Source organism: Arvicola amphibius, chromosome 17, assembly GCF_903992535.2.
Source record: "Arvicola amphibius chromosome 17, mArvAmp1.2, whole genome shotgun sequence".
Classification (NCBI taxonomy): Eukaryota; Metazoa; Chordata; class Mammalia; order Rodentia; family Cricetidae; genus Arvicola; species Arvicola amphibius.
In genome coordinates this window covers 24,534,095-24,558,976 of record NC_052063.2, presented here as the reverse complement: position 1 = coordinate 24,558,976, position 24,882 = coordinate 24,534,095, and the positions used below count along the sequence as shown (strand labels likewise).

The 24,882-nt window shown below is 41.0% G+C and overlaps 2 protein-coding genes across 10 annotated transcripts in view; both read right to left on the bottom strand.

Annotated features, from left to right (window-relative positions):
* Positions 1–8,578: 8,578 nt before the first annotated feature.
* On the bottom strand, positions 8,579–11,990 carry Bbs10 (Bardet-Biedl syndrome 10). The gene is made up of 2 exons (XM_038314900.1): positions 11,451–11,990; positions 8,579–11,104 (listed from the first exon to the last, which is right to left on the bottom strand). The coding sequence occupies exons 1-2, from the start codon at positions 11,813–11,815 to the stop codon at positions 9,151–9,153; spliced, it is 2,319 nt and encodes a 772-aa protein (XP_038170828.1). The 5' UTR covers positions 11,816–11,990; the 3' UTR covers positions 8,579–9,150.
* A 5,157-nt stretch (positions 11,991–17,147) lies between these two features.
* Positions 17,148–24,882, bottom strand: part of Osbpl8 (oxysterol binding protein like 8) — a 126,394-nt gene continuing 118,659 nt past the window's right edge. For all 9 annotated transcript variants that reach the window (XM_038314591.1, XM_038314590.1, XM_038314592.1 and 6 more), the window contains 5 exons: positions 23,846–24,031; positions 23,084–23,171; positions 19,494–19,599; positions 18,841–18,943; positions 17,148–17,282 (listed from right to left, as the gene is read on the bottom strand). In XM_038314591.1, coding sequence (XP_038170519.1) covers positions 17,150–17,282; positions 18,841–18,943; positions 19,494–19,599; positions 23,084–23,171; positions 23,846–24,031 — 616 coding nt within the window. In that variant the 3' untranslated portion in view covers positions 17,148–17,149. The remainder of the gene's footprint in view (positions 17,283–18,840; positions 18,944–19,493; positions 19,600–23,083; positions 23,172–23,845; positions 24,032–24,882) is intronic.

Below are 24,882 nucleotides of genomic sequence, written 5' to 3'. Positions count from 1 at the left end.
AGGGCGGTGGGAGCAGGGCACAGCAGGGGGCAAACACAAGGAGACAGGCATGTGCTGTGCATCTGCCTCCAGCTAAGCTTGCTGTGCCCAGTGATGTGAAATCAGCAGCCGGCAGGACAGGAGGAAGACCATGGGGGAACTTTGGGGATGATGGATTTTTGTCAGTCTTGATTATGATGGTCATAAAACTGAATTGCTTGTTTAAGCTTCCAGCACTATATAATGACGGAGCTCTGCTTGGTTACCATATGTAAACCATGTCTCAATAAACCAGGCATTTAAAAATGCTCTTTTTGTGTTAGCCAGCTTGTCTTGGTGTCATCTCGGATTTTGTGATTTTGCCGATAAGTAGTAGTATGTTGGAAGGAAGGGGTTGTGTGGCTTACAATTCTACATCACCGTTTACCATTCTGGGGAAGCCAAGTGGGAACTCAGGCAGCAGGTCACACCATGTTCACATTCTGGATCAGAGAGGAATGAATACACTCCCACTCCCTGCTTGCTGCTCGCCTAGTTTTCTTCTGTCCCACATAAGTCAGTACCTCCTGCCTGGGGAGTGGTGCCACCCACAGTAGGCTGTTCTGCCGACACTCATGAACAATCATGACAATCCCCTATAGACCAACCTGATAAAAAAAGTAATCTGGGGGCTGGTGCAAGGACTAGAAGTTCAGAGCACTGGCTGCTCTTCCAGAGGTCCTGAGTTCAATTCCCAGTAACCACATGGTGGCTCAGAGTCATCTATAATGAGATCTGGTGCCCTCTTCTGGCAAGCAGGCATACATGGAAGGAATGTTGTATACATAAGAAATAAATAAATATTTTTTTAAAAGAAAAGTAATCTGTTGAGACTCTTCCTTGATGATTCTGAGCTGTGGCAAGTCAATATTTAAAACATTCACGGCAGCTTTCTGTTACTGTAACAAAAATGCCCGAGACAACAATTTTAAAAGTAGAAAAATTCATTTTGGCTCACAGCGTTGGAGGGTTCAGTGTGGTTTCAGTAGACCTTTTTACTTGAGTCTCTGGCATGCTGACCCATCACAGTGAGAACATGAAGCTGAGGAAACTGATTGGCTCGTGCAGCTAGGGAGCAAACAAAAGAGAAGAAAGGAGCTAGAGTTGGTCCCCTTTGAGGAATGCCCTCAATGACGTAAAAACTCCTACCTAGACCCCACTTAGAAGCTCCACAACCTCTCAGTAGCATCAAGTTGGAGACTAATTCTGATCCAAACATTAGCATTTTTCATTTTGAAATTTTAGTGTCAATGCATTATAATAGTGAACTTTTTTATATGTTTTTTTTCAATTCAAGCAGTTTCGATTCCTAATGTAGCAAAAAGGCAACAGCAATGAAGTTTAACTCATATAGTGATTTACCTATAGTTACATAATGTGAGGTGTGTGTGTGTGTGTGTGTGTGATCAGCATCTTTCAAAGTAAACTAAATACAATGGTTTTGGCATCAAAAGTAACAAGCTCTCAAGACTGTAAAAATCACAAAGAAGAGGATTTTTACAGGTAATAAATCAAAGAACTTAATGTAAAGGCTGTGCTTTGTTTTATTTTATCTTGAAAAGCTGTTACATTGAGAAAAGAGTTCTAGGCTCAAAATCCGAATAAAGAGACTGTTGCTTTGTTTCAAACTCATTACCCACATGAAGCAAAACAGATTTTCCTGACTCAGAAGCTGATACAGTGGTAGAGATACCATCCCTGGTAAAGAGATGATGCCTGGAGCTCTTGTCATTTCAAGAGTGATGTGGTTGGTGGCAGCTCTGGATTTAATTTTCAGCAGCCAAGCTCTTCAGAATTTCAAGGTAAGATGCTGTTTATGAAAATATGAACTATGGAGGGAGGCCAGTGAGTGAAGAAAGACACCTGCACCCAAACCTGAGGACCCGAGTTCAATCCTCAAGACCCTCAGGGTGGAAGAAGAGAACGGACCCTTGTAAGTAGTTCTTTGACCTCCATCAGTGTGCTGTGGCACGTGTGTACAATCAGATGCACCCACCCCCCCACACACACACAATAAATAAATAAATGAAATGTAGTACAGACATAAAAAGAACATACAATTTGACGTGGGATTCCCCTCTGTATACTGTGAATACTATTAGTTAATGAATAAAGAACCTGCCTTGGCCTGTGATAGGGTAGAGTAAAGCTAGGTCCGGAAAAGAATACTGAATGCTGGGAGAAAGAAGGCGGAGTCAGGAGAAGCCATGGAGCCGCCGCCAGAGGCAGACGTATCAAAACTTTGCCGGTAAGCCACAGCCACATGGCGATACACAGATTAATGGAGATGGGTTCGTTTAGGTTATAGGAGTTAGCCAGAAATATGCTTAAGCTATTGGCTGAGCAGTATTGCGAATAATATAGTTTCTGTGTGGTTATTTCGGGGCTGAGCAGCCGGGAACAAACAAGCCATCTCCTACTACAACAATTGATAGAATTCCATTGTGCAAACATACACAGGCCATCTATTCGCTGCAAGGCAATGAGGATGAACAGCCCAAAACAGCAGCTGCACAGGACACAATAACGGACTCTCGCAAACAGAAAGACCGATGCAGAAGAGCACAAATTCATCTATCAGATGTGTAAAACCTGGAGAAACTACTTAGCATCACAAGTGTGTCTGTTGCCGGGGGGTGGGAGTTGGCAACTGAAAGAGAGTGTGATGGGGATTTCTTGGTGTGGGCAGTGGCTACACAGATACAGTATGTACTAGTTGTTGAGCTGAGGGAGTTGTCATCCCTCTCGTATCTGTGTGTTTCTTGTCCTTTCTCAGCACCAGGATGCATTACCTGCCCCCAGAAAAAGCCTCATGCGTGCATCCTCTCCCTTTCCCATGCTCTCTCATTGACTAAGGGGGAGCCTCTTAGTGTCAAGGTGCCCAGAACCAAGAATGGCTTGGAGGGTCTTGGAACTGCAGCCGAGAAAGGAGCAATAGAATGACTGTCTACCAATATTCTTAGTCTTCTCTCTGGATTTCTATTTTTGAGACTTGGCTAAGATTTGAGCAGTTTCTCTGGGCTCTTGTGTGTTGACTGAGGTTTCAGTCCTGCCTGGTTCCCACAGTCCTTAAGTCCCAACGAAATCACACAGAGGTCTGTATTAGTTATAAACTGATTGGCCTAGTAGCTCAGACTTCTAATTAACTCTTATAACTTATATTTGCCCATTATTCTTGTCTATGTTAGCCACGTGGCTTGGTACCTTATTTGGTGAGGCAGTCACATCTCGCTTCTTCTGTTACTGGGTCAGGACTGCAGAAAGAACTTTCCTCTTCCCAGAATTCTCATTGCCCCACCCCTACTTCCTGCCTGGTCATCCCACCTATACTTTCTGCTTGGGTACTGGCCAATCAACATTTATTTAAAATATAAGTGACAGGGTACAGACCATTGTCCCACAGCACTTGTGTGTATGTTGCATGTGTTCCTGTGTGTGGGTGTGCATACATGGATATGTACGTGGATACAAAGTACAAAGTACAAAGGTCAAAGTCAGGTGGTTTCTTCAGGGGCCTCCTGTCATATTTTTTTTAAGATTTATTTATTTATTTATTATATACACAGGGTTTAGCCTCCATGTATGCCTGCAGGCCAGAAGAAGGCACCAGATCTCATTATAGATGGTTGTGGGCCACCATATGGTTGCTGGGAATTAAAGTTAGGACCTCTGGAAGAGCAGTCAGTGCTCTTAACCTCTGAGCCATCTCTCCAGCCCCTGTCTTATTTTTTTTAGACAGAATCTCTCGTTAGGACCTGGGGCTTGCTCTTTACATTTGGCTGACTGGCCAGAAAGCCCCAGGTCTGTCTTTGCCTCCCCTGGGATTACAAGCACTCCCCACTATGCCCAGCTTTTACTTGATTCTGGGGATTAAACTGTGTCCTCATGCTTGTGTGACAAACACTTTACCAACAGAACCATCCCCCACCCCTGTGTTCTTTCAAACTGTTTTAGTTGTTAAAGCCACAAAGTTGGGGCTCATCTGAACTGTAAACACGGCAGGTTTCCAGGTCAAGATGTTCAAAATGGCGGACAGGGTGTAGCTCGACGTGTTTTTCCTCCCAAGATCCCTTCAAATGACTGAAAGAATTTAAAACAATAACTTAGAAGCACTGGGGACTCAAGAGAGACTAGGGAAAGGCTTTGAGAAGCCAAAGAGAAGTCAAAGATGTTGAGGAACTAGAAAAGAAACAGTAAAGAACTTGGGTTGGCTGAAAGAGCCCAACAACCCTGGCCAAGCTGAAGCCCTGTGTTTTGAATTGGGTCCATTGTTTCATCATTGTTGAGTTTTAATAGATCTTTGTATAATTTTTGGTAGAAGTGTTTTGATGAGACGTTTGCTTTGTAACTATTTTTGTCTTAGCCTGTAACTTGCCTTTGCTTCTTACAGTGTTTAAGTCAATCTAAGAGTAATGTATCAGTTGTTTTACATAGCTCTTACCTATACAGGTGTTCACCCATCTTTTCTCTGAGATGCTCTATAGTATTGCATATATTGTGTTTATGATTAAGTTCAAGTAACCTTTGTGATATCTATTAATGTTTTTTTCATAGACTTTAAAAACTTTTAAATTCTGCGTTTGGGTGAGTCTGTGTATGAGTGTGTGCACATGAGTCCAGGTTAGAGGAATCCCATCCACCCACATCTGGAGTTACAGGCGGTTGATGAACCACCCAGTTCAACCCTAGGAATTGAACTCAAGACCTTTGCAAGAGCAGCATTGCTCTAACTGCTGAGCTGCGTTTCCAGGCTCCTGTCTACATTTAAGGAAGAAAAGACAGGAGAAGAGGGAGTAGAATTTCTGCCCTTCAGGCCTAGTGAGAACACTGGGCCATGAATCCTCAGGATTTATGAAGCACTATTTCACAACTGCTCTCCTCAGTTAATTATCTAATTCATCTCTAAGGATGATAATCCAAATGGCTTCGTTTGAAAGCTATCATTATTTATTAACATTAGAAAGTCGATGGAGAGATTTTTGTCTGGGTCTCTGCAGGCAGACTGGAGTTCATTGGAAACCAAATCCCAGTTCCCTCCAGGTCTCTTTACCACAAATCAATAGACCCCAAACTCACTACAGCAGGTGGAACCCACAGAAATGACACACTGGAGTTGACGCATCTCCCTGTATGAAGAGCAACAACCTCTGAGCTTCTTCTGAGAACCACGTTAGGTTTCTGCCTCTGCTGGCTTGCTTCTCTACTTGTTGTGTGTGTAGGTTGGGGCTGGGTGGGCATTCATGTGACACAGTATATGTGGAGGTCAGAAGACTGGCCTTCCACCACGTAAGTTCTGGGGACCTGACTCACGCTATCAACTGCTGTGGCACGTCCCTTTGCCCACTGAACCATCTCACTGGCCCTGACGTCATTACTTTCTTGTTAAACTGACAAGAAGTTGAGGTCTTGACCGAAATGAAAATTAATTGTTGAAATATCAATTTAATTATATACTAAGTTAAATTGAAACAAACCATGATTATGCAAAACCATTTCTAAATTATGGAACCCTAAAGTACTATCTATTTATTACATTCCTGGCTGTCTTAGTGATGTCTTAGGTGCAGGACACATGCCAGATTGCTTTGCACAAATGGCTTTGGGAAGATTACCTCTCTGCCAGTCTCTTCTTCATAAGGTATGGACATCTTGATAGTCAAGGTGGGATAATTGTTTTAATATTTTATTTTTATTTTGAAAATGTGTATGTGTGTGTGTATCTGAGTGCCGGAGCTCTCAGAGGCCAGAAGAGGAGAGTGTTGGAGCGCCAGGAGCTGGAGTTATAGGCTGTTTTGAGCCACTGCAGGTAGGTGCTGGGACCTGGACTCAGGTCCTATGCAAGAATGGCAAATGCTCTTAACCACCATGCATATCTCCAGCCCAAGGCAGGGTAACTCTGAAGGTTAAATGAGTCATTATACTGGAAAGGCTTGAGCCTGGGTCCAAACCCATGGTAAATGCCCAGTAAATTACACATATGATCCATGAATACTTAGGTATTTTGTGAGAATGAAAAAGAGAACATGATTGTGTTCTTGTTCTTTTACTCTATGTCCAGATGGACACCAAGCAATGGTCTGATACATGGTAATCTCTCAAGGTTCCCTTTCCTTCTGACACCTCTTTGTCCTCTGTTTCTTTGTCTTTGTTACCTTCCTTTCTTCCCTTTCTTTTTTCCTTCTTCCCTTCCTTCCTTCTTTTCTTCTCTTTCTTTCTTTCTTTCTTTCTTTCTTTCTTTCTTTCTTTCTTTCTTTCTTTCTTTCTTTCTTTCTTTCTCACTTTTACTGTCAACTCCTTCCCTGTTTTTTCTCATCATGTAGACAGTGGGGAGCCCATCACCAGGTGACTTATCTTGTGGGAACTCTTGGATCTAATGAAGTTTCAGAAACAACCATGGCCACCATGAAGGCTTCCAAATTTGCTGTTTTTACCAAATTTATACCATGTCTGCATCCTTACCATGATTTTTCTTAAAAAGATTTTTAAAATTATGTATCTATTTGTGGGTTTATGCAAGCATGTGGAGATGCCCAAGAAAGCTGAAGACATCTAATTTCCCTGGAGCTGTCAGTTCCAGAACCATTTAGAGTTGTGTCCTTGATAGTCTCTAAATATTAGGGACTTTAGGCTACATGTCTGTGAGCAGATGGTCATGCTTCTCAGGTCTCGGGCTGAACGGAACTGGGGTAGAGTGCCTAAGTGGCCAAGACTGCTTACATGGAGTGAGGCGGGCATTGATACACAGGACTGCCATTGTGTGGCATGGTAATAAAGAATAAATGGTGAGGGGCAGGTGGCAGTGACTTACTACACTATTTCATAACTAAGTTTTATTTCCCCTTGCAACAATGCCAATTCACAAGTCACTATCATCTATGATCATAGGCAATGTCAATAATTTCCTGATGTCACATCCTGTTTGATCACCACATCTTATGAACATACTAAGATGCAAGCACACACATACAACACACACGATGCAACATACACACTCACACAGGCATCTGTATGGGTGACAGCTTGTAAGGCCTACAAACCATAACAATCACCCACACAGCAAGCTACTCCTAAGGGTGCAACAGTGGCATTTACATCCCTGGGGTAACCAGCAACTGTTGATGGAGAGAGGGCCCACTTGTTTTTCCTGGCCACCTGACTAGCTTACACCCGATATAATCACACAGAAACTGTATTAATTTAAACACTGCCTGGCCCATTAGCTCTAACTTCTTATTGGCTAACTCTTACATCTTAGTTTAACCCATTTCTATCTATCTGTGTATCACCACGAGGTTGTGGCCTACCAGAAAAGTTTCAGCACATCTACCTCCAGCCGTGGATCCATGGTATCTCCCTGACTCTGCTTTCTTCCTCCCAGAATTCAGTACTGTCTTCTCCGCCTTCCTAAGTTTTGCCCTACCAGGCCAAGCAGTTTCTTTATTGATTAACCAATGAAAGCAACACATAAACAAAAGGACCTCCTACACTAAGCAACCACCTGATTGGACTTAAGGCTTGCTCAGTGGGAGGCAATTCATATGCAGTGCTGTAAACTTACCCAATACCCATGGCTGGGGTGGTCACAGACCCCTGGAGGAGAACTGGGAGGACTATGGGGGCTATTTATTTATGAGGGCAGCATTAGTGTTTGGTCAAAAGTGAGACCCCAGCCCTCTAACACCCCTATATCTAAAGAGTCTGGAATGTAATATTGAGTTTGAAGTGTCACCTCAGCCCCTGTCCTGGGAATTGCCAAGCACTTGGACTCCAACTCCCAGCCTGCCAAGCGCTGACCCCTCCCCAGGGAGGGTCAGGACCATTCCCGCAGGGTATTTAGGCTCTATCCATTAACCTCTGAAGAAACTTCATGACAGCAGAGTAGAGCCAGCATCTAACCTAGTATTTGCACAGTGGGGATCTACTGACTGAATAAGCTAGAAACAGGTATTGGGGAATGGGTGTGATAACACTCTGCTACTTAACACACACATTTAAACACTTGGTGTAAACAAAACACAGTTTTGGGTGTTACAGGGAATTACTGAAAGTAGAAGACACCGTTCTTATTTGTGACTAGATGTACGGAACTGTGGTTTGCACCCCGAAGCTCTTAAAGTGACATGCAGACGCTTGTCAATTCACACTAGAAAAACTGTCAAACTATTGGTTGCTATTGAATTCTGCCAATACATCAAAACTAAGAAATACAAATACTAGCTTAATGCAACTGCACTAAATGCTTACCAGAGTTCAGGAGCCAGAAGAGGAAGAATACGTTTCCCATCTTTCTTGGCATTAACTTCCAGTTATGAAAGGTGAATTTACAACGTCGTCATTTTTGAACAGATTGTCAGAGGTGCAGATTTGGAAACTTGACTCTTTTCGTGTGCATGCAAAGTGCCACAGTGTACATGTGGGGCCTGGAGGGCAGCTCTGTGGATTCGGTTCTCCCCTTCAAACTCAGGGTGCCAGGCTCGGGTGGCAAATGCGTTACCCACTGAACCATCTCCCTAGCCCCCAACCGTTTTCACCAGAAACTAACTAAATGACACACAAATGCTTTCAGAGAAACTTGGACTTTTATTTACTGCTTTAAAAAATTTTTCCCACAGAAAAACTATTTTAAATAAAGCATAACATTTTATATCATGGTGAGAAACAACCTTTTTCAAACCGGGAGATGACATGACCTGGAAATACAGAAAGTTCAAGGAAATGAAGTGGAAAAAATACAGCAAAGGGAAATATACAGACACACTCCCTTAGACACAGGCTAACACAGACCTGAGACAGGTATATAACAGGAGAGAGACATTTTTAGCCAGGTTTTGTTCCCTAGAACTGATATTTGTGTGCAAATAGTCTGGGACTCAATGTACTTAAAGACTGGATTGACTTGAAAGTCAGCCAGAAGTCTGTTTTAATTTTTAGTTTGAGTTGAATAAATCTTTTTTCCTGACATTTATTGTTCGTATCTGTGAATGTGTGTGTATAGGACACAGGACAGTCCGAGGACTCCACACTCTTCTCCTTCCAGCCAGTGGGCCCCGGGCATTATTAACCACAGGTCCTCAAGTTTGCCTTCTCCCTGTTCCCCGATTCGAAGTTGGAGCATCAAAAAAACTTGGAGTGTTAAAGTTCATCTTCTGAATCTTCGTCACTACTTTTCTGAGGTTGTCTCTTAATATTGATTATTAAATCAATGGTTAGTATTTTCGCCAAACACTGCAGAACTGAAGTTAGTAACTGGTACTTCCCGGCTACTGGCTCCAGTCCTGACTGGCCACTTACCACGGGTTGACTGGTTTGCAGTGCGTGGAGAGAGCGTATATATGTGTGTGGAAAGCTGGCCTTTCCCTTCTGAGGCTTGCAAAGGATTATAGGGATGCCTAAAAGTGCATTAGCTATCAACGTACCGACCGTGGCTTCAGCTGATTGTCGACACTGCTTGGCATAGTTGAGAAGATAGTAATGCAACAAGATCTCGAAATTACCACCCACTGGCAGAACACAGCCCGCTGGGATAGTTGATGAACAATAACCCCGGGAAGTACATGCCTCCAGGGACTTGTATATCACCGGCAACGTGTACCCTTTCCCAGGATTACTTATGGCCTGTACATTTTCATGAGAAATTTCTGTTCTAGTGTCTTCTGCTGTAGGGTTTCCAGTGGAATTTTTCTCAATCGACAGTTCATGGCCATCAGTTATCCAGTTTCTTTCTGGAGACAAGCACTTCCGTGTATCACCTGTTGGAGATGCATCTATTGGTGTCTCCTTCTGTGCTGACCATGGCACAGGCCTTTCTAATTCTGTATCGGAAGCCACCAGATTTGAATATACTTTTAAATACGTTTGAGTGTTTTCCGATTTATTTTTGTTCTTTACGGTTATGTCTTGAGACTTACCAATTTCTGGCAGGTGATGACTGTCTCTGCTACTGTTAGAAGCAGGAGGACTGGAGTCGCACTGATCCTCGGTTTGCATAATGTAATTTAGGTCAAGGTCGGTAAACAAGTGCTGGAGCATCTTAAACGCTCCATGCAAAGCACTCTCATGCTGTTGAACAAGACCCGGAACCGGTCCACAAAGGATCATACAGTGAGGTATGAACACACGTGTGCTCATCAAGCCAAGATGAACATACCTTTTGGACCTAAGGATGAGGGGCTTACAAAATTTCACCGAAGTCGTATGCGAAATCTCACCCTGTGAAGTGACCTGTGGCAGAACACAAGGAGGAAGGCCGGCAATCTTCTGGATGAGAGAAACCTCTTCAGCTGATAAGCACTCCACCACGGATATGCTATGTAGTCTTGCGCAGTACACAACCAGGTCTGGCTGCTTCACACTGGACAGGAGCAGTTTTATATTCTGACTTTGCAAATGTTTCATTATTGCCTCCGTCCTCTCCACGATCCAACACTGAGACGCCTGAAACTGTGCCTCCGAATTTAGCATCAACTCTGATTTGGACGATGACAACGGAGGCTGGAGGGCTTCTGTGACCATCACCATCCTAATGTCACCATCTGCTGGGCAATACACAGAGAAGTCTCGGTGAAGCACAAGGCCGTCCACAATTCTAGAAGAGGAAACAGGAAGGCCTGAGACACCAACATTCAGCTGGAAAAAACAGCTGTCCATCAACTCAAACACTTCGATCCCATGTTCACAAGCCATGCACTCGAGAACGTAGTCACACGTCAACTGCGAAATGAATCTGCAATTGTTTCGTCCCACTCGTCCACAAAAATATGCTTCTAGGAGTGACTCTAAAGAGCGCCTGCGCAGTGTTCTTCCTTTAGCAGATGAAGAGAAGACAGACAAATAGTGCTTGCTTAAATACTGATCCACAATACCGTCTAGTATTTGTGTCTGAAACATTAGAAGAGCCTGGGAAACAGATTTCCACTGACTACAGTTTTTCCAGTGCCTTTCATGGGTTTGAATATTTTCAGGAGTGAATGGATCTTTTTCTCTGATTGCGTCAAGTCCTCTGAGTAAACGGCAAAGAAAAATGACAAATGTTTTAGCACCATCTCCTGTTTTTTTAAGGTGACTGGAAACACACGCCACTATCATCCTGTATAGGGAGGGGGAAAAAAGTAACTCAGATTTTCTACGTTGGTGCAAAGTTAAAAGCTTCAGACAGACATAAAGACTATCGTCTTTTTGACACACAGACTTATCTTTATTTTTTTCTAAGCTACTTTGTTCTATCCTAAGATCCCAGGGGCTGAAAAGAGAAATGTTCTAGGTAGCTGATGAGGTTTGGGGTCCGGGACGAGTCATTTTGGACAGCACGCTAACCCCGTGTGTGCACTGGTCTTATAAGATCATTATTTCCCCCCCCCAGGATCCCCGGTCTCAGGGATGATAGAGACCGAGGGAGACTGCGGGCCTGGCGGACGGCAGGGGGCGCGAGGTACCTGGCTAAGGGATGCTCTAAGTGCAGCGCCTCCAGGAGGCGGCCTCCATCCCGGCTAAGCAGCACCTCGCCGGTGGGCTTGGTACACAACACTAGCCCGCCCTCGGGCCCCACGCAGCGGCTCGCGATGGCTTCGAGCACCTCAGCCACCCGCAGCGCCGCGGTCACGGACCCCGCACACGCCATGGATTCCGGGTCCCGCGGACCGCTTCTGCGTAGCTGAGGGAGGAAGAGCCGGACCGCTGGTGGGCGGGGCCGGAAGAGGCGGGGAGGAAGCCGGAAGTGCAGCCGCTGGGCTCGGCGACGCGATGGAACCCGCCCGGCGCCCGCGGAGATTGGGGTGACAGTGGTGTCTCCTGACGCCATCCTGCGCTCACCGCGCTGCTAGGTCTGCACTCCGCGGGTTCTGTCCCCGTCCCGGGTCTGTCTGTCTGCTCCTACGGGGACCACACTGTATTAACCGCTCTCCCTGACGTCACGCACGTGATTTTAGGATGCTGGACGGCCGCGGAGATTGGCCACCGCCCTTTTTAGGCTGAGTTCCGCTGGGGTGTGCTATCTTTACTGCGTTCAGGTGTCTAAGACACCCCGACTAGTTTAACCACTTGGGCAGAAATGATAGACGTTTGCCTTTTATTCACAGCGATATAAATTAACCCTGTGTGTTGCATACAACCCCCAAGCAGAAATGTTTCATGTTAAAACACAGGCTTTTGAGGAGGTCCTTCCAGTCGATCATCCGTGACATTCAGAAAATAACTTCTGTGGTCCCTGATTTCCTCATATATGTATTATATATATTTAAAAATGAACATTTCTGAGGTGGGTACAATAGAAAGTACTTTGTATAGTCTCTAACTCAGAGCCAGTAGAATCAAGAATTTGTCAATTTACTCACAACATTCTTAGGGCGGACCATCACTCCTGGACTGTTATATCCACAAGAATGCAGAACAAACATGTCAATATTAGCAGAAAAGTGATCTAGATACACACTGATGTTTAACAGGTTTTCCCCTACTCCATATTCCCATGCAGAAAAATAAAACTGTAGGTTATCCTGTTATTTCTAGAAGTAGCAAATAAATTCTGAGGGGTAAGCTAGAAGGGGAAGAAAGGAGGAGGAAATCAGGTAAAACTTTTCTGAGGTTTAGGTGATTGGAGGGGAAAACATTTCAATGTTTAACGGTAATGCTTTTTTTAAACCTGGTTGTATTCATCACGTGACATTATCTTAATATATAGACTTAAGTAGTGAGTTATTTCAAATATCTAAATACTACAATCAAGGTTCTACTTGATTGAATGCACTGTGTAGACATGATTCAAAACACTTGTAGCTTTTCAGAGACTGCTTTCGTCCTTATTGTGTAGTTCTTGGGGTCATTTAGAAACTCTGAGCCTCATTTTTAATGTATGAACTATGTATAATAACTACTTATTTAAGAAAGAAAATGGGGGAGGGGAGGGAAGGGGGAGAAGGAGGGGAGGGAAGGGGGAGGAGGAGGGGAGGGAAGGGGGAGGAGGAGGGGAGGAGATGGAAATTTTTAAATATAAAAAAAATAAACCATGAGGAAAAAAAAAAATAAACCCTAACAAATAAAAACTGAAAAAAAAAAAAAAAGAAAGAAAATGAAGTGCCAAGTAAGACATACATTAGGGATTCTGTTAAATCCCTGTCAAGCCTGTACCCATCTTTTGCACACATACCCCCCAAACAAAGCAAAATAAAGAGAGAATTTAGTTACTACATTATATCAGGAGTCATTGGATCACAGATTGCTTTTAAAAAGTTTATTTAGAATACCTACTTGTAGAAGTTAACATAATTTTACAGATCATTAGAAAAATTCTTTTCTCTCTGCAAACATAACAGGTTAGGAATAATAGATTAGAAATGTATACATTACAAAACCGCCTGTGACTATCTATACATTAACTATGCACCTTAAGAGAATTCAGCAGTGTGCTATACTTACACTGCAGGTAACAACACACTTATAGCCTATCATACAAAACTGACCAGTGGTAGTGCTTGACTTTATAAACAGCCATTAACTGATGTATTTAAAATTAAATGTGTATTTAACATGCCAAAAGTGAAAGTAAATCCAACCGAAGGTCTGTGGCTCATCATTCAAATGTTTCATGGCATTTCTTTCAAATAAAGAATTGCAATATTATGGTACTGAAAGAATTTTCATGACAAATGAAGAGGCTAATTTTTCTAAATACCTCAGAGTATAGACACATTCATTTTTGTCAAGGTTTTCCTGTGGCTCTTACTAAATATGCTAATCTTATTAATAAGACACTGGTCCTGTACAATTTTAAAAGTCCATCTTCACTTAAAAACTGTAACAAAATAGTATCATAATTGTAACAAAAAGTGGATATACTAAACCCACAAAATATGTAACAAAATGAAACCAAATTATGCAGTGGTGGCAGGTCATACATTTTAAGGAATCTCTTTATACACTTAGTCAAATAAGAAAGAGATTGAAATGTAAACTTATTGAATTATGGGAGGTTCCCCCTATAGGTCAAATTGGAAAATTTGATATAAACATGAATATTTTCTTTATTTATATTTAACATAATTCCAAATAACCTGCAGACTCATGTATGGCTCATTTTATGCCATCATCCTTGTACATAAGACAAAAAAGCAAAACAAAACTATTTACTGCTGACTAGAAATGCTAAACACTGGAAAAAAATGAAATTTTATACATTTGCTTTTAAAATTTTGATGAAGATATTCTTCAAAAAGTTAAAACTGCCTTCCACAAGTCTGTGAATATGGCACGAGTTGACACTCAAAACAGTGTGAATTCCATCAAAAAGGCACTGTTTACAATACTCAGAATAATCTGACAGGTTTACTTTAATGATGTCTGAGTAAGAATATATTTGAAATAGGTAACTAGACAAATCCTTATAAAAGTACAGCGTTACTGTTTACATATTCCTCAGCTATAGAAAAGGAGATGAAGTGACAGAGGAATGACCCTCTTATGACAAGTAAGCCTACAGACACCTTGAACAGATTCTGTAACACAAAATAAGAAAAGTATTTCCTTAAAGGCACAAAAGCATAAAATAGTAAATGAGGACTGTATCTTACAAGGCCAACTTTTCAATGGAATGCAGTTGTCAACTGAGCTGTGACAAAGATTACCACTGTACCTTTCTAAGTCATATAAGAGAAGTAGCGACGGGAATCACACGCTGACTGTGTAGGCTGTCACACACTACAGCTCCACTGCTCTCTTTTCTAGCCAGCAACATCTCACTGAATGGGGGACAGCTAGACATTTAACAACTAAAAAATGAAAATGCCAGTAATTATTACTTCTCATCTAAATTTTCATGTGAGAAAATAATGTTTTAGATAAATGAAGAAAAGTGGTCATAGAGTCACAAACCCGAGAAACCATGTGGAGTTTTCAGACACTTTGGAACAGTGAGTCACACACGTTATGAATCCACTTATGAATAGAGATCACCCTCAGGTCAGAATGTTCAAAGTCAAGCCACACTGTCTGGCTAAACTCAAGGTCAATTATACACGAGTTTAAGAACTTACATACGAATCCAGCAATTCCTGAGTTTTGGGTTCAGTTCACAGAAAGAAACTCATACCACTAAAAGCGTCAGAGAAACATCTGACTGAACGCAAGCTTTTAGTGTATAAGAAACAGTCACCCTGTTCATTAGTTTCTGACTCCTGGGTAAGGACCCATTAACATCAGCTCTGAAGTGAAATTAAAAAAACAAGACAATTACCTTTCCAGTCTCAGATATCAATACAAATAAAGCCCTGTTCAAACACATGAAACAATACAAAGGAGTAAGACAGAGCCCTAAGGTCACCAACAATTGAACATTTCAGGGCTTAACGATGAAACAACTTTTAGCGATCAACCAATTAAGTTATATATAATATAAATTAATACTAATTTAAAATCATATAAAGATCAAGTTGTACAATATTTACAAAATATCACATCAATGAATAGGCAGTTGAGCATAATATTGGTAGTAGAATATGAATACAAAAAATATATTGACAACTATGAAATATGACCCAAAACTCCATAATGATGAATACTGGATACAGGTATACCTTGTTTAAGCTGTTACAAGTTTAAACTATTTTCATATGAAAAACAGCATTGTTTTGCTAACACCGCGTGGGGATGGCTTTTCATGGAAACCCAGGTACTGAAGACAGCTCCATGTGGTCTCAGCACTGTGGTGGCCATCTCTGGCTTTGTATCCCTCACACAGAGCTGACTGACTTGCACCTCAGTCTCTCCTTAGCTGAAGGCAGGTGGAGCTATGCCAACAGCTCGCTCACAGTTTTTCACTGTATAAACCTTTCTGAAACCTGTAGTTTGGAGAAATATAAATTTCATGACATGTTCCAAAACTTAATTACCTTTTAAAGAACTGTTTTTGACAATAATAAAAAGTCAAAATATTGAACTGAAGAAACAGGCAAAAACCCTTAGGAACAGACTCGCCTGAGCAGGAACAAAAGGACTCGTACAGAACTAGCTTGCCACGGGACGATGGAAGGAGGTGATAAACTTCATAACTTGATATTCTCAAATGCTCAACTTATTGCACATGTAAGCAAACTGATTTTAATGTTTTTAAAATAAAGGCCACTGCAGTGTCTTTTCTTACTGCCTTTTTTTTTTTTTTTTTTGGCTTCAGAAGTAAAATATCAGAATTTTTCTCTTCTATTTTCTCATTGAGCACTCTAGTGTCGAAATGAATGCCAAAATGTTTTTCATAAAGAAAATGCTAAATTATCAGGGTTTCACATACCCTATAAACACTAACGTCTGGAAGACATCCTAGGCCAGCTGACTTAAAACCAGGAAAGGATGGCAAATAAACTTGATCATTTGTCAGTCAGTGCTTAAGGTGGGATTGTAACATACAGATCCATGTAGCTACATACCAATCTTTAATATTGATATATATATATATATATATATATGTGTGTGTGTGTGTGTGTGTGTGTGTGTGTATATATAAGTACGATACACCTATATCTGCAACATTAAGTTCTAGGAGTTAGAAATGCTTGTGTAAACTCTTTAAAACATTCTACTTGTTTCTCACGATATATTAATTCTTACCACTCACACTTTTCTTGGTGTTTCTAAGACAACTGAGCTAGATACCTTGGAGATGGTTTTAACAGCATAATGTACTGAATTAGTCATAGTATGTCTATTATATATCTATCATTTCCCACTGTAATTCCTTAATTAAAGTTGTATGCCAGTCTCCTGAAGAAAACAGTTGACTATACATATTTATAAGATGATGGCATTTTGTCATGAACAATGGTATCAGAATATGTCATAACATACGGCAGAGCAAGACACTACTGTCAGGGAAGAGTTCTTGTGTACACATGTGGGCTTATCATACGCACATGTAGGCACAGTCTCACAAAAGTGTTCTGGCACTTAACACAAAGCCAATTTTAATGATCAAATAGAATAGCTCTTGTTTTGGGTGAAGGATAAAAGACGTGAAAGGAGGCAGACACTTCTACATTGATCTCCTAGTTGTCCGTCTGGTTGAGAAATGCGGTGTTTACTACAGAGCAAACCAATCAGAACTGGTCCCAGGCTCATCTTTCCAGTTCACGGAGTCAACTGTTGAGAACTTCTATTTAAACATAAAGTTTATTATGACCTGAAGCAAAATCAGAAGGAAAATGACGAAGTAGTCTTTCTGTTGCAGAAAATAATCCGTAGCAGGTGCACTTGAAAGTAAGTGATTTCGAAGAGCCATAATATTTCTAAAAAATAAGCAACAATAAATTTCATAATTATTTCTCAGAAATGTTAGCACAAAACATCATTATAATAGTTACTATATTGTCACAAAGTGTCTAACTACATTACCTCAAGTAACTAGTTCAATCAATTACTATTCTAACCAAGACCAGAGATGCCAGGATTCGGGCTAATCTGCTTTAAGTACACTGGATTGATTTACTTTGACATATTAAACAGAATTAGCACAGTTTAATGATAATGATACAAAAATATATTATCATCTCTGTTACAACAGTGGTTTTAAGAAAAGTATTTGTTCTTAGTTGCCTAGGTTTCTTTTATCTTTAACTGAGAGACAAGAGTGGAGTAAAAACTGTAAATTCTCCAAGGGGAAAAAAATGCAACAGATTTCCTCTCAAGTTGAAGAATATTCAACAGCCTTTCTTATGCTACAAAAATGTAAATTTAGTCATGAAATATAACATCTTCATGACATCTTAAATGTTTTTGGCTAAAAGCAACTTGTGAATGAATCACTGTCACTTTTTTTTGGGGGGGGGGACACCAACTTAAGGCTTAATTAAGGCAGGATAATAGCCAAGATGCACATGTCATTCCGTCTGCTCTGAAGGAGCTACAGTCCCGTGGGGGCTAACAGCACACAACAGCACCTCTGCAGCGTCCTTGGAATGCTCTGCAGCGTCCTTGGAATGCTCTGCCTAGACCAGGCTGGAGATCTGCCTGTCTCTGCCCCCCAGTGCTGTGACCAGAGGTGTGCACCCCACAGAGGAAAGAGGGGCAATCTGTGAAGCCTGCTGCAGTAAGGGCAGTGGTCCAGATATGGGCATACACATAGCATGGTCGATGTGAGAAGCTTCATAGGACAGCATGGGGCAGGGCAGGTCCAGGGAACAGCGATGTGGCTGGAGATAAAATAGCAGCTCCAAGAACAGAGAAAGATTGCTTGTATTTAATTGCCCTGAACATATATCCAACACTAATCCATGCATAGAAAGCAAGAAGGCTTAATACTGAACATTTAAAAAGTTCATGTAGCTAGTTTAAGTAATGGAACAGGAACAGGAACGTCTTTCCTCCAGGATCTTCTGTTAAGTGTTAGTAACTATTAGGCACTAGATCATGAAGTGACGTGTGTGCGCGTGCATGTGGACAGTCCTGGTCTCAGGTAGTGACCATTTACCCACTGCAGTACAGGTACTTGAGGTATTTTAAGACGTGACACATTACACTTACACATCAGCCATGCACGCAAGAACAAGCACGTCCGTCAGCTTTCTCAAAACTACCCGGCCTCCACATCCAACACAGCTACGTTCCTAACATGCTATTAGCAATAAAACATTCTACCCTCAGAAAAAAAAATCTCACAACTCCATCTCCCCTACTAGCTAGTTCAGTGTGGGAAGAATTTTGTAAGCTTCAGACATCAGGCAACAGAGGCAAGGACTCTATTTTTAAACTTTACAATGTTATAAAAATGTAGAGTTCGCATGATTTCCCTAACAGGGCCTTTACTCCTCTGGGCTCAAACAGCTGGTCGCTGTCAGAACATGTTACCTCTTAATCTCTTCCTGTGTCTGTTTTATAGACTCAACGGAGCTCTGAATGTCTCCCAGGTCGATTCCCTTCTTTCTTCGTGCACTTGGCTTTACAGATTGAGCTAAAAGACATTTAGATTGAAGTTGTGGTCACAGTCTATAGATGAATTTAATAACTTGTCTAATAAAAATTTTCTACACATTGGCTTGAATGGCCTACAGATTATTAAAATAAACACTGTGTTTATAAAGTCTGAACATATCAAATCAAAGCTGGAACAATGCACAGAGTACTTTAAATTACTTAGCTTGTGGAATCAGTTTTATTTTTAATTCATTAAAACAGACAAAAATAATTCATTTAAGACCTGTATTCATTTTGAGAAACTAATACTCTCTTCTCCTCCTAGCCACTGGCACAGATCTGAAGAACTCAGCTTTCTGGGACCTTCAACTTCTAGTGCTGCTGTTAGCTTCATTCCCTTCCTAGGCTTGCTCAGATCTTTCTCTCAAGGTTTTTAGACTAAGGTTTAAAAACTAAGGACCTGATTCCTGTCTCCTTACAGACTCTTACACTCTTGACTTCATTTGAAAACCACTTACATATTCCTAACAGCACAGTAAAAAATTTAAGATTGCTCCCATCCAACAGTCTGCACTAAACATCTTTACCTTCACTTCCAGATGAGTCCTGGATGTCGGGCTCTGGGGAGGAGTAGCCCTTTGCCACCTTCTTCTGTTGTCTTGTTGGTTTATGCTTCATTTTTGGAACACTAACCTGAAAAAAATCATATTATGCAGGTTTGTACTGTCCTGCAGCTAAACCACCTGCACAATGTCAACAGCACTGATGGCCGTGATGTTTGGGAGTCAAAGCACAAACAATCTAACGAAATTTAACAAGAAAGATGCACTGTACTTAGCAATCCACTCTCTTAGTTGATCCTCACTGGGTACAGAGACTACAGAGAAGAAATGTATGAAGTCATCTCCCTCCCATTCCTCCCCTTCACAGAGCAGTGCTGAGGCTATTAGGTTGGTACCTTTAAAACAAATACATCTCCCAACTGCTGCATCTCTTTCTCATAGCATCACCAGGGTTTTCAACAGCAGCGTTGAGAAAACATTCCATTAGATGATGTTAGGTATACTTAGGCAGTTTATGGTAAACAGAAAATATACTACTATTTTGCAGTACACCTAAGCTTACTAAAAACATCTATGTGTAGGCACAAGATTCAAATGTAATTTAATTTAAGTAGGATTAAATTTTCTGTGGAATAATAAACTGTAGACTAATAATAGTTTGTAATTCTGGTCACCAGTCTACAACTTAAAACCTAAATGCAAAGGAGGAAGGAATCACAAGCTTTATTTCACAAAGCTGTGTACCCATCTTCAGATTCTCTAGCTCTTCACTCTCTCCTTCCTCAGGTAGCAGGGACACTGTAATCTACCTTTTGACTCTGAAAATTTGCCTACTTGGAAACCGTAGAATATTTGCTCTTTAGAGTTTGTCCATGTTGTAGTGTGGAGCAGAATTTAATTACTTCATGCATAAATAATATTTATTAATAGGTAAACTCATTAACAAATACATGATATATTTATTAATCATGTACTATTGATAATAAACAATAAACTATGAATAGCTGTTTTGTTTATGCATCTCCTGCTAGTGGATCCTGCACTCCTCCTCTCTTCTGGCCACTGTGACTATCCTGCAATCAATACTGTTACCTTTCCAGTTCTGATTTTCAGCTCTTTTGGAGTAGAAGAGCTGGGTCACGTGGTAATTTTGTAGTATATGTTCTTTTAGGGCCTGCTAAACTGTGTCTCCCCATTGGCTGCAAAGTTTTCCATTCTCATCAGCAATGTACTGGGGCTCTGGTTTCCCCACACCTTCACCAACACTTTATTTTCTATTTTAATTTCATATTAAGTGGGATGAGACAAACTAATTGTGGTTCTGGGTTGCATTTCATATACTAATATTAACAATTTTAAGTGTTTTTGGTCATTTATGTATCTTCTTTGGAGAAATGTTTAATCAAGCCATTTGCCTGTTTTTAAGAACTAGGATGTCTTTTGTTAAGTCAGGGACTCTTAAATATTTTGGATATTTAAACATGGTTAGATAAACAATTAGCAAATGATTTCCCTCATTCTGTAACTTGTCCTTCTGCCTTCTTCATGGCATCAGCTGTTTGATGATGCTTAAGTAAGGTTGCTTTGTTTGTTTGTGTGTGGTGCTTTGCCTGAAACTCTGTATGGACCACACGTGTGCCTTGCTGCAGGGAGAGGCCACATGGGGGCATGAGATCCCCTGAAATGGGAGTTATGGACAACTAAGAGTTGCTGCGTAGGTGCTGGGAACAAACCAGGTCTCCTATAGGTGCACCAAGTATTTTAACTGTCCAGCCAGCTCTCTGTCACCCATAGTTTAGCTCTGGTTGTTGTTGTTATTAATGATTTTAATGTCTTATTAAGAATCTATTTTCACACACAAATTCATGATGACTTAGATTGTTTTCTAAGAATTGTATAGTCTTACATCTCATTTTATGTATAGATCTATTCTAAGTGACTTTCTGTACAGTAGAAGTCAGGTAGATTCGCCTCAGTACCATTTGTTCAAGAGACTACTATTTTTCTAAGGAGTGGGAGAAATCATTGACAAAAATACATTTTAAAACGTTCTTTGAAAACTTATTTTATGTATATGAGTGTTTGCCTGAGGGTGTCTCCACATACATGCAGTACCTGAGGAGGCCAGAAGAGGGTGCAGATGCCCTAGAACTAGAATTGTAGGTGGTTGGAGCTGCCATGTGGGTGCTGGGAATGGAACCCAGGTCTTCGGGGAGAATAACAAGTGTTCTTAACTGCTGCGCCATCTGTCCAGCTCCTTACAATGTGATTTTTATGGGTTTACAACTAGACTCATTTTCTTCCACTGGCCTATCTACCATGCCTATCCTTCTATCCAAATGACTGCTTTGGTTACTGTGGCTTTGTGATAAACTTTGGAAATGTCTTCAACTTTGCCCTAAAACAAACAAAGATTGTTTTATCTATGCAGGGACCCTCCCAATTCCACATGAGTCTGAGGATCAGCCTTTCCATTTCTATAGACTGTTCTGGGGTAGCACTGCATTGTAGTGATTTGAACTCTTCTAGTCTAGGAATAGGCAGTCTTTCTACTTCTTGTGTCTTATCAAAATTCCTTCGCACAAGTCTTCTACATCTTAGCTCCATTTATTGCCAGGATTTTACTCTTCTGGATGCTATTTTAATCTAAGTGTCCATTTTATACCCTGCAATGTTGCCAGAGTTGCTCATTAAAGTTGTCCTGGGACTTTTAGGAATCTTTAGTATTATCTAATAAAAACATTACATGTTCCTTCCTGCTGCCTTTAAGGCTCCATTTTCTGGCTTTCAACAGTCTGAGCTCACTCTACTCAGACAGTTGGACTTCGATTTACAGATTCCTACTGTCAACGCTGGGCGTATGGGAGCCTTTAATTAAGCATGTTTTATCCATTACTGTCTGATCTCCTTGTGGACTCCGTAAGTTACATGACCCACCAGAGGGTGCTCCTGTGGATCTTTAAGGTTCTATTTACCTCTCCATCCATTTGTCCCCTCTCCTTTTCATACAGGATAATTTGAATAGCTTTATCTCTCATGTAACTGATTTTGTCTTGTACCTACTTAAATCTGTTGTTAGATTCTCTAGCAAATTTTCCTATTACTCTACTTTTCAGCTCTCACATTTATGTTTAATTCCTTTGTATAATTTCGTGTTATTGATACCCTCATGTGCCTCTAGGTAGTAGGTACCCCGAGAGGTGGTGTGTGTGTGCCCGCACGCCTGTATACACATGTATGGTCTGCTCTCTTCCTTCTGGCATCAGGGACTTACACTGGAACACAGACCTCACAAGCCTGTGAGTGTGCCCAGGAAGAGGTGAGGAAGGACTCCTATAATGCTACAATGTCTTCCTACTGCTTTCAAGTCCTTTCTTGGTCCTTCATTCCTTTAGTTGCTGGAAATGGTTCAATATTTGGAAACTTTTGGTAGATTCTATTTGTGTGTGTGTGTGTGTGTGTGCGTGTGTGTGTGTTTGGGGTGTGTCAAGAACTTGGAGTTATCTATTATGTCTCTTACCTAAAATTTTAAATTTTAAATGTAATTATCATGGATACTAACAATTTAGCAAATTTATAAGCCTATTGGACCTAGCTCCTTTTCTGTTACATACCATTGGAGTGCGATGTTTCACTTTGGTCTGGATAACACCATCTTTTTCAAATTGTATCATATCATTAAGTGGGTCCCATGGTCGGGTACTAAATAGAAAAAAGAAATTTAAAAACCACAGGACTCAATTTCTTTTTATTAGATTTTCATTAAGTAATTACAAAGACTGGTTTGTCTATATCTAATATTTGTCTATATCTAATATTCTTAGCTTATTTGGAAAACTAATTATTATCATAGAATGTAAAGTAAATAACAGAACAACAAGTTTAAAATGTCACACCGTGAACCCAGATATAATGGTGCATGCCTTTAATTTCACTACTGGGCAGAGGCAGGCAGAACTCTAAGTTTGAATCCAGCCTGGTCTATATAGCAAGTTCCAGGACAGCCAGAGCAACATAGTAAGACCCTGTCCCAAATAAATAAATGAATAAATAAAAGTAAAATTTTACACTATGGGCTGAAGAGGTGGCTTGGTGGTTAAGAGCACCTACTGCTCTTGCAGAGAACCAGAGTTCAGTTCCCAGCACCCACGTGGTGGCTCACAACCGTCCACTACACCAAGACCAGGAGCTCTGAGTTTCATGGGCTCCTGCATGCACATGGCACTCAGAGCACAGAAGCTGGCACACATACACTTACATTCTTAAAACGTCTGTAAAAGTTCACCCTAATTCATGTTGATAATAAATATACTAGAAAAATAAAGCCAAAAATTATGCTTATATTTTTTTTTAAAATAAATGTTTAAATTACTTACTCTGAAAACTTATAGTGCCATTCTCCTGTGAGTGGATCAAGTTCAAATAACTTACAAGCCCACTCTTCATTTTTTGTTTTCCGATCTCTGGCAGCTTGTCTTTGAGCTTCTTCCAAAACATACTTTTCTTGAGTAGCTTCTGTTTGGTCTTTGGCATTTATAGCTCTTGTTACTCGTTGCCAGAGTCTAAATAATAAATAATAAATAAGTGTAAAAATAATATTTTAAAAAATCAACTAGAAAAATCAAATTATACAGATTTTTGTTGAGAGCAAACATTGCTCATGTGGATTTCTGACAACACTTATACTCATATGATAGAAATGAGTTAAGAAATAAAACCCAATGCTTTGCATAGGCAACAACCACTAAATGAAGGTTAATTTCTTTTTGGCAAGAGAAATCAATGGCATGTGTTCTAAAATGGTGTGGGAAGTCCTTCTGTATATGTGTTGGTTTTATTGGTTAATGAATAAAGAAGCTGTTCCAGCCTATGATAGGGCAGAGTAGAGCTAGGTGGGAAAACTAACTGAATAATGTGAGAAAGTAGGAGGAGTCAATGAGATTCCATGTAGCCACCGAAGGAGACAGATGCCCGAGAACTTTACTGGTAAACCATGAGCCTCATGGTAAAGTATAAAATAATAGAAATGGGTTCATCTGAGATGCAAGAGCTAGCTAAAATATGTACAAGCTAATAGGCAGAGCAGCATTTAAATAATACAGTTTCTGTGTGGCTATTTCAGTTCTGGGTGGCTGGGAAACAAATGGGCAGTCTCCACCAAGAGAATGGCACACTGACGTGGTTTGAAACATTTGGGGCTGATGCCCGCTACCCACTTCAGTCCGGATGCTTTTGTGCCCTCTCAGGAGTTGGGAGGAAAGTAGCTGAGACCATGCCATGACTCATTCATTGCTCCTCGCCTGGGCAGGTGGCAGGATCAGGTCTGCTAGGAGTGCTCAGGCAGGAGAACATGGTGGATTCCTGCTGCCATAGAGCTGAGGTGAGGATGGCTCCTACCTTGCAGTCCCAGAGC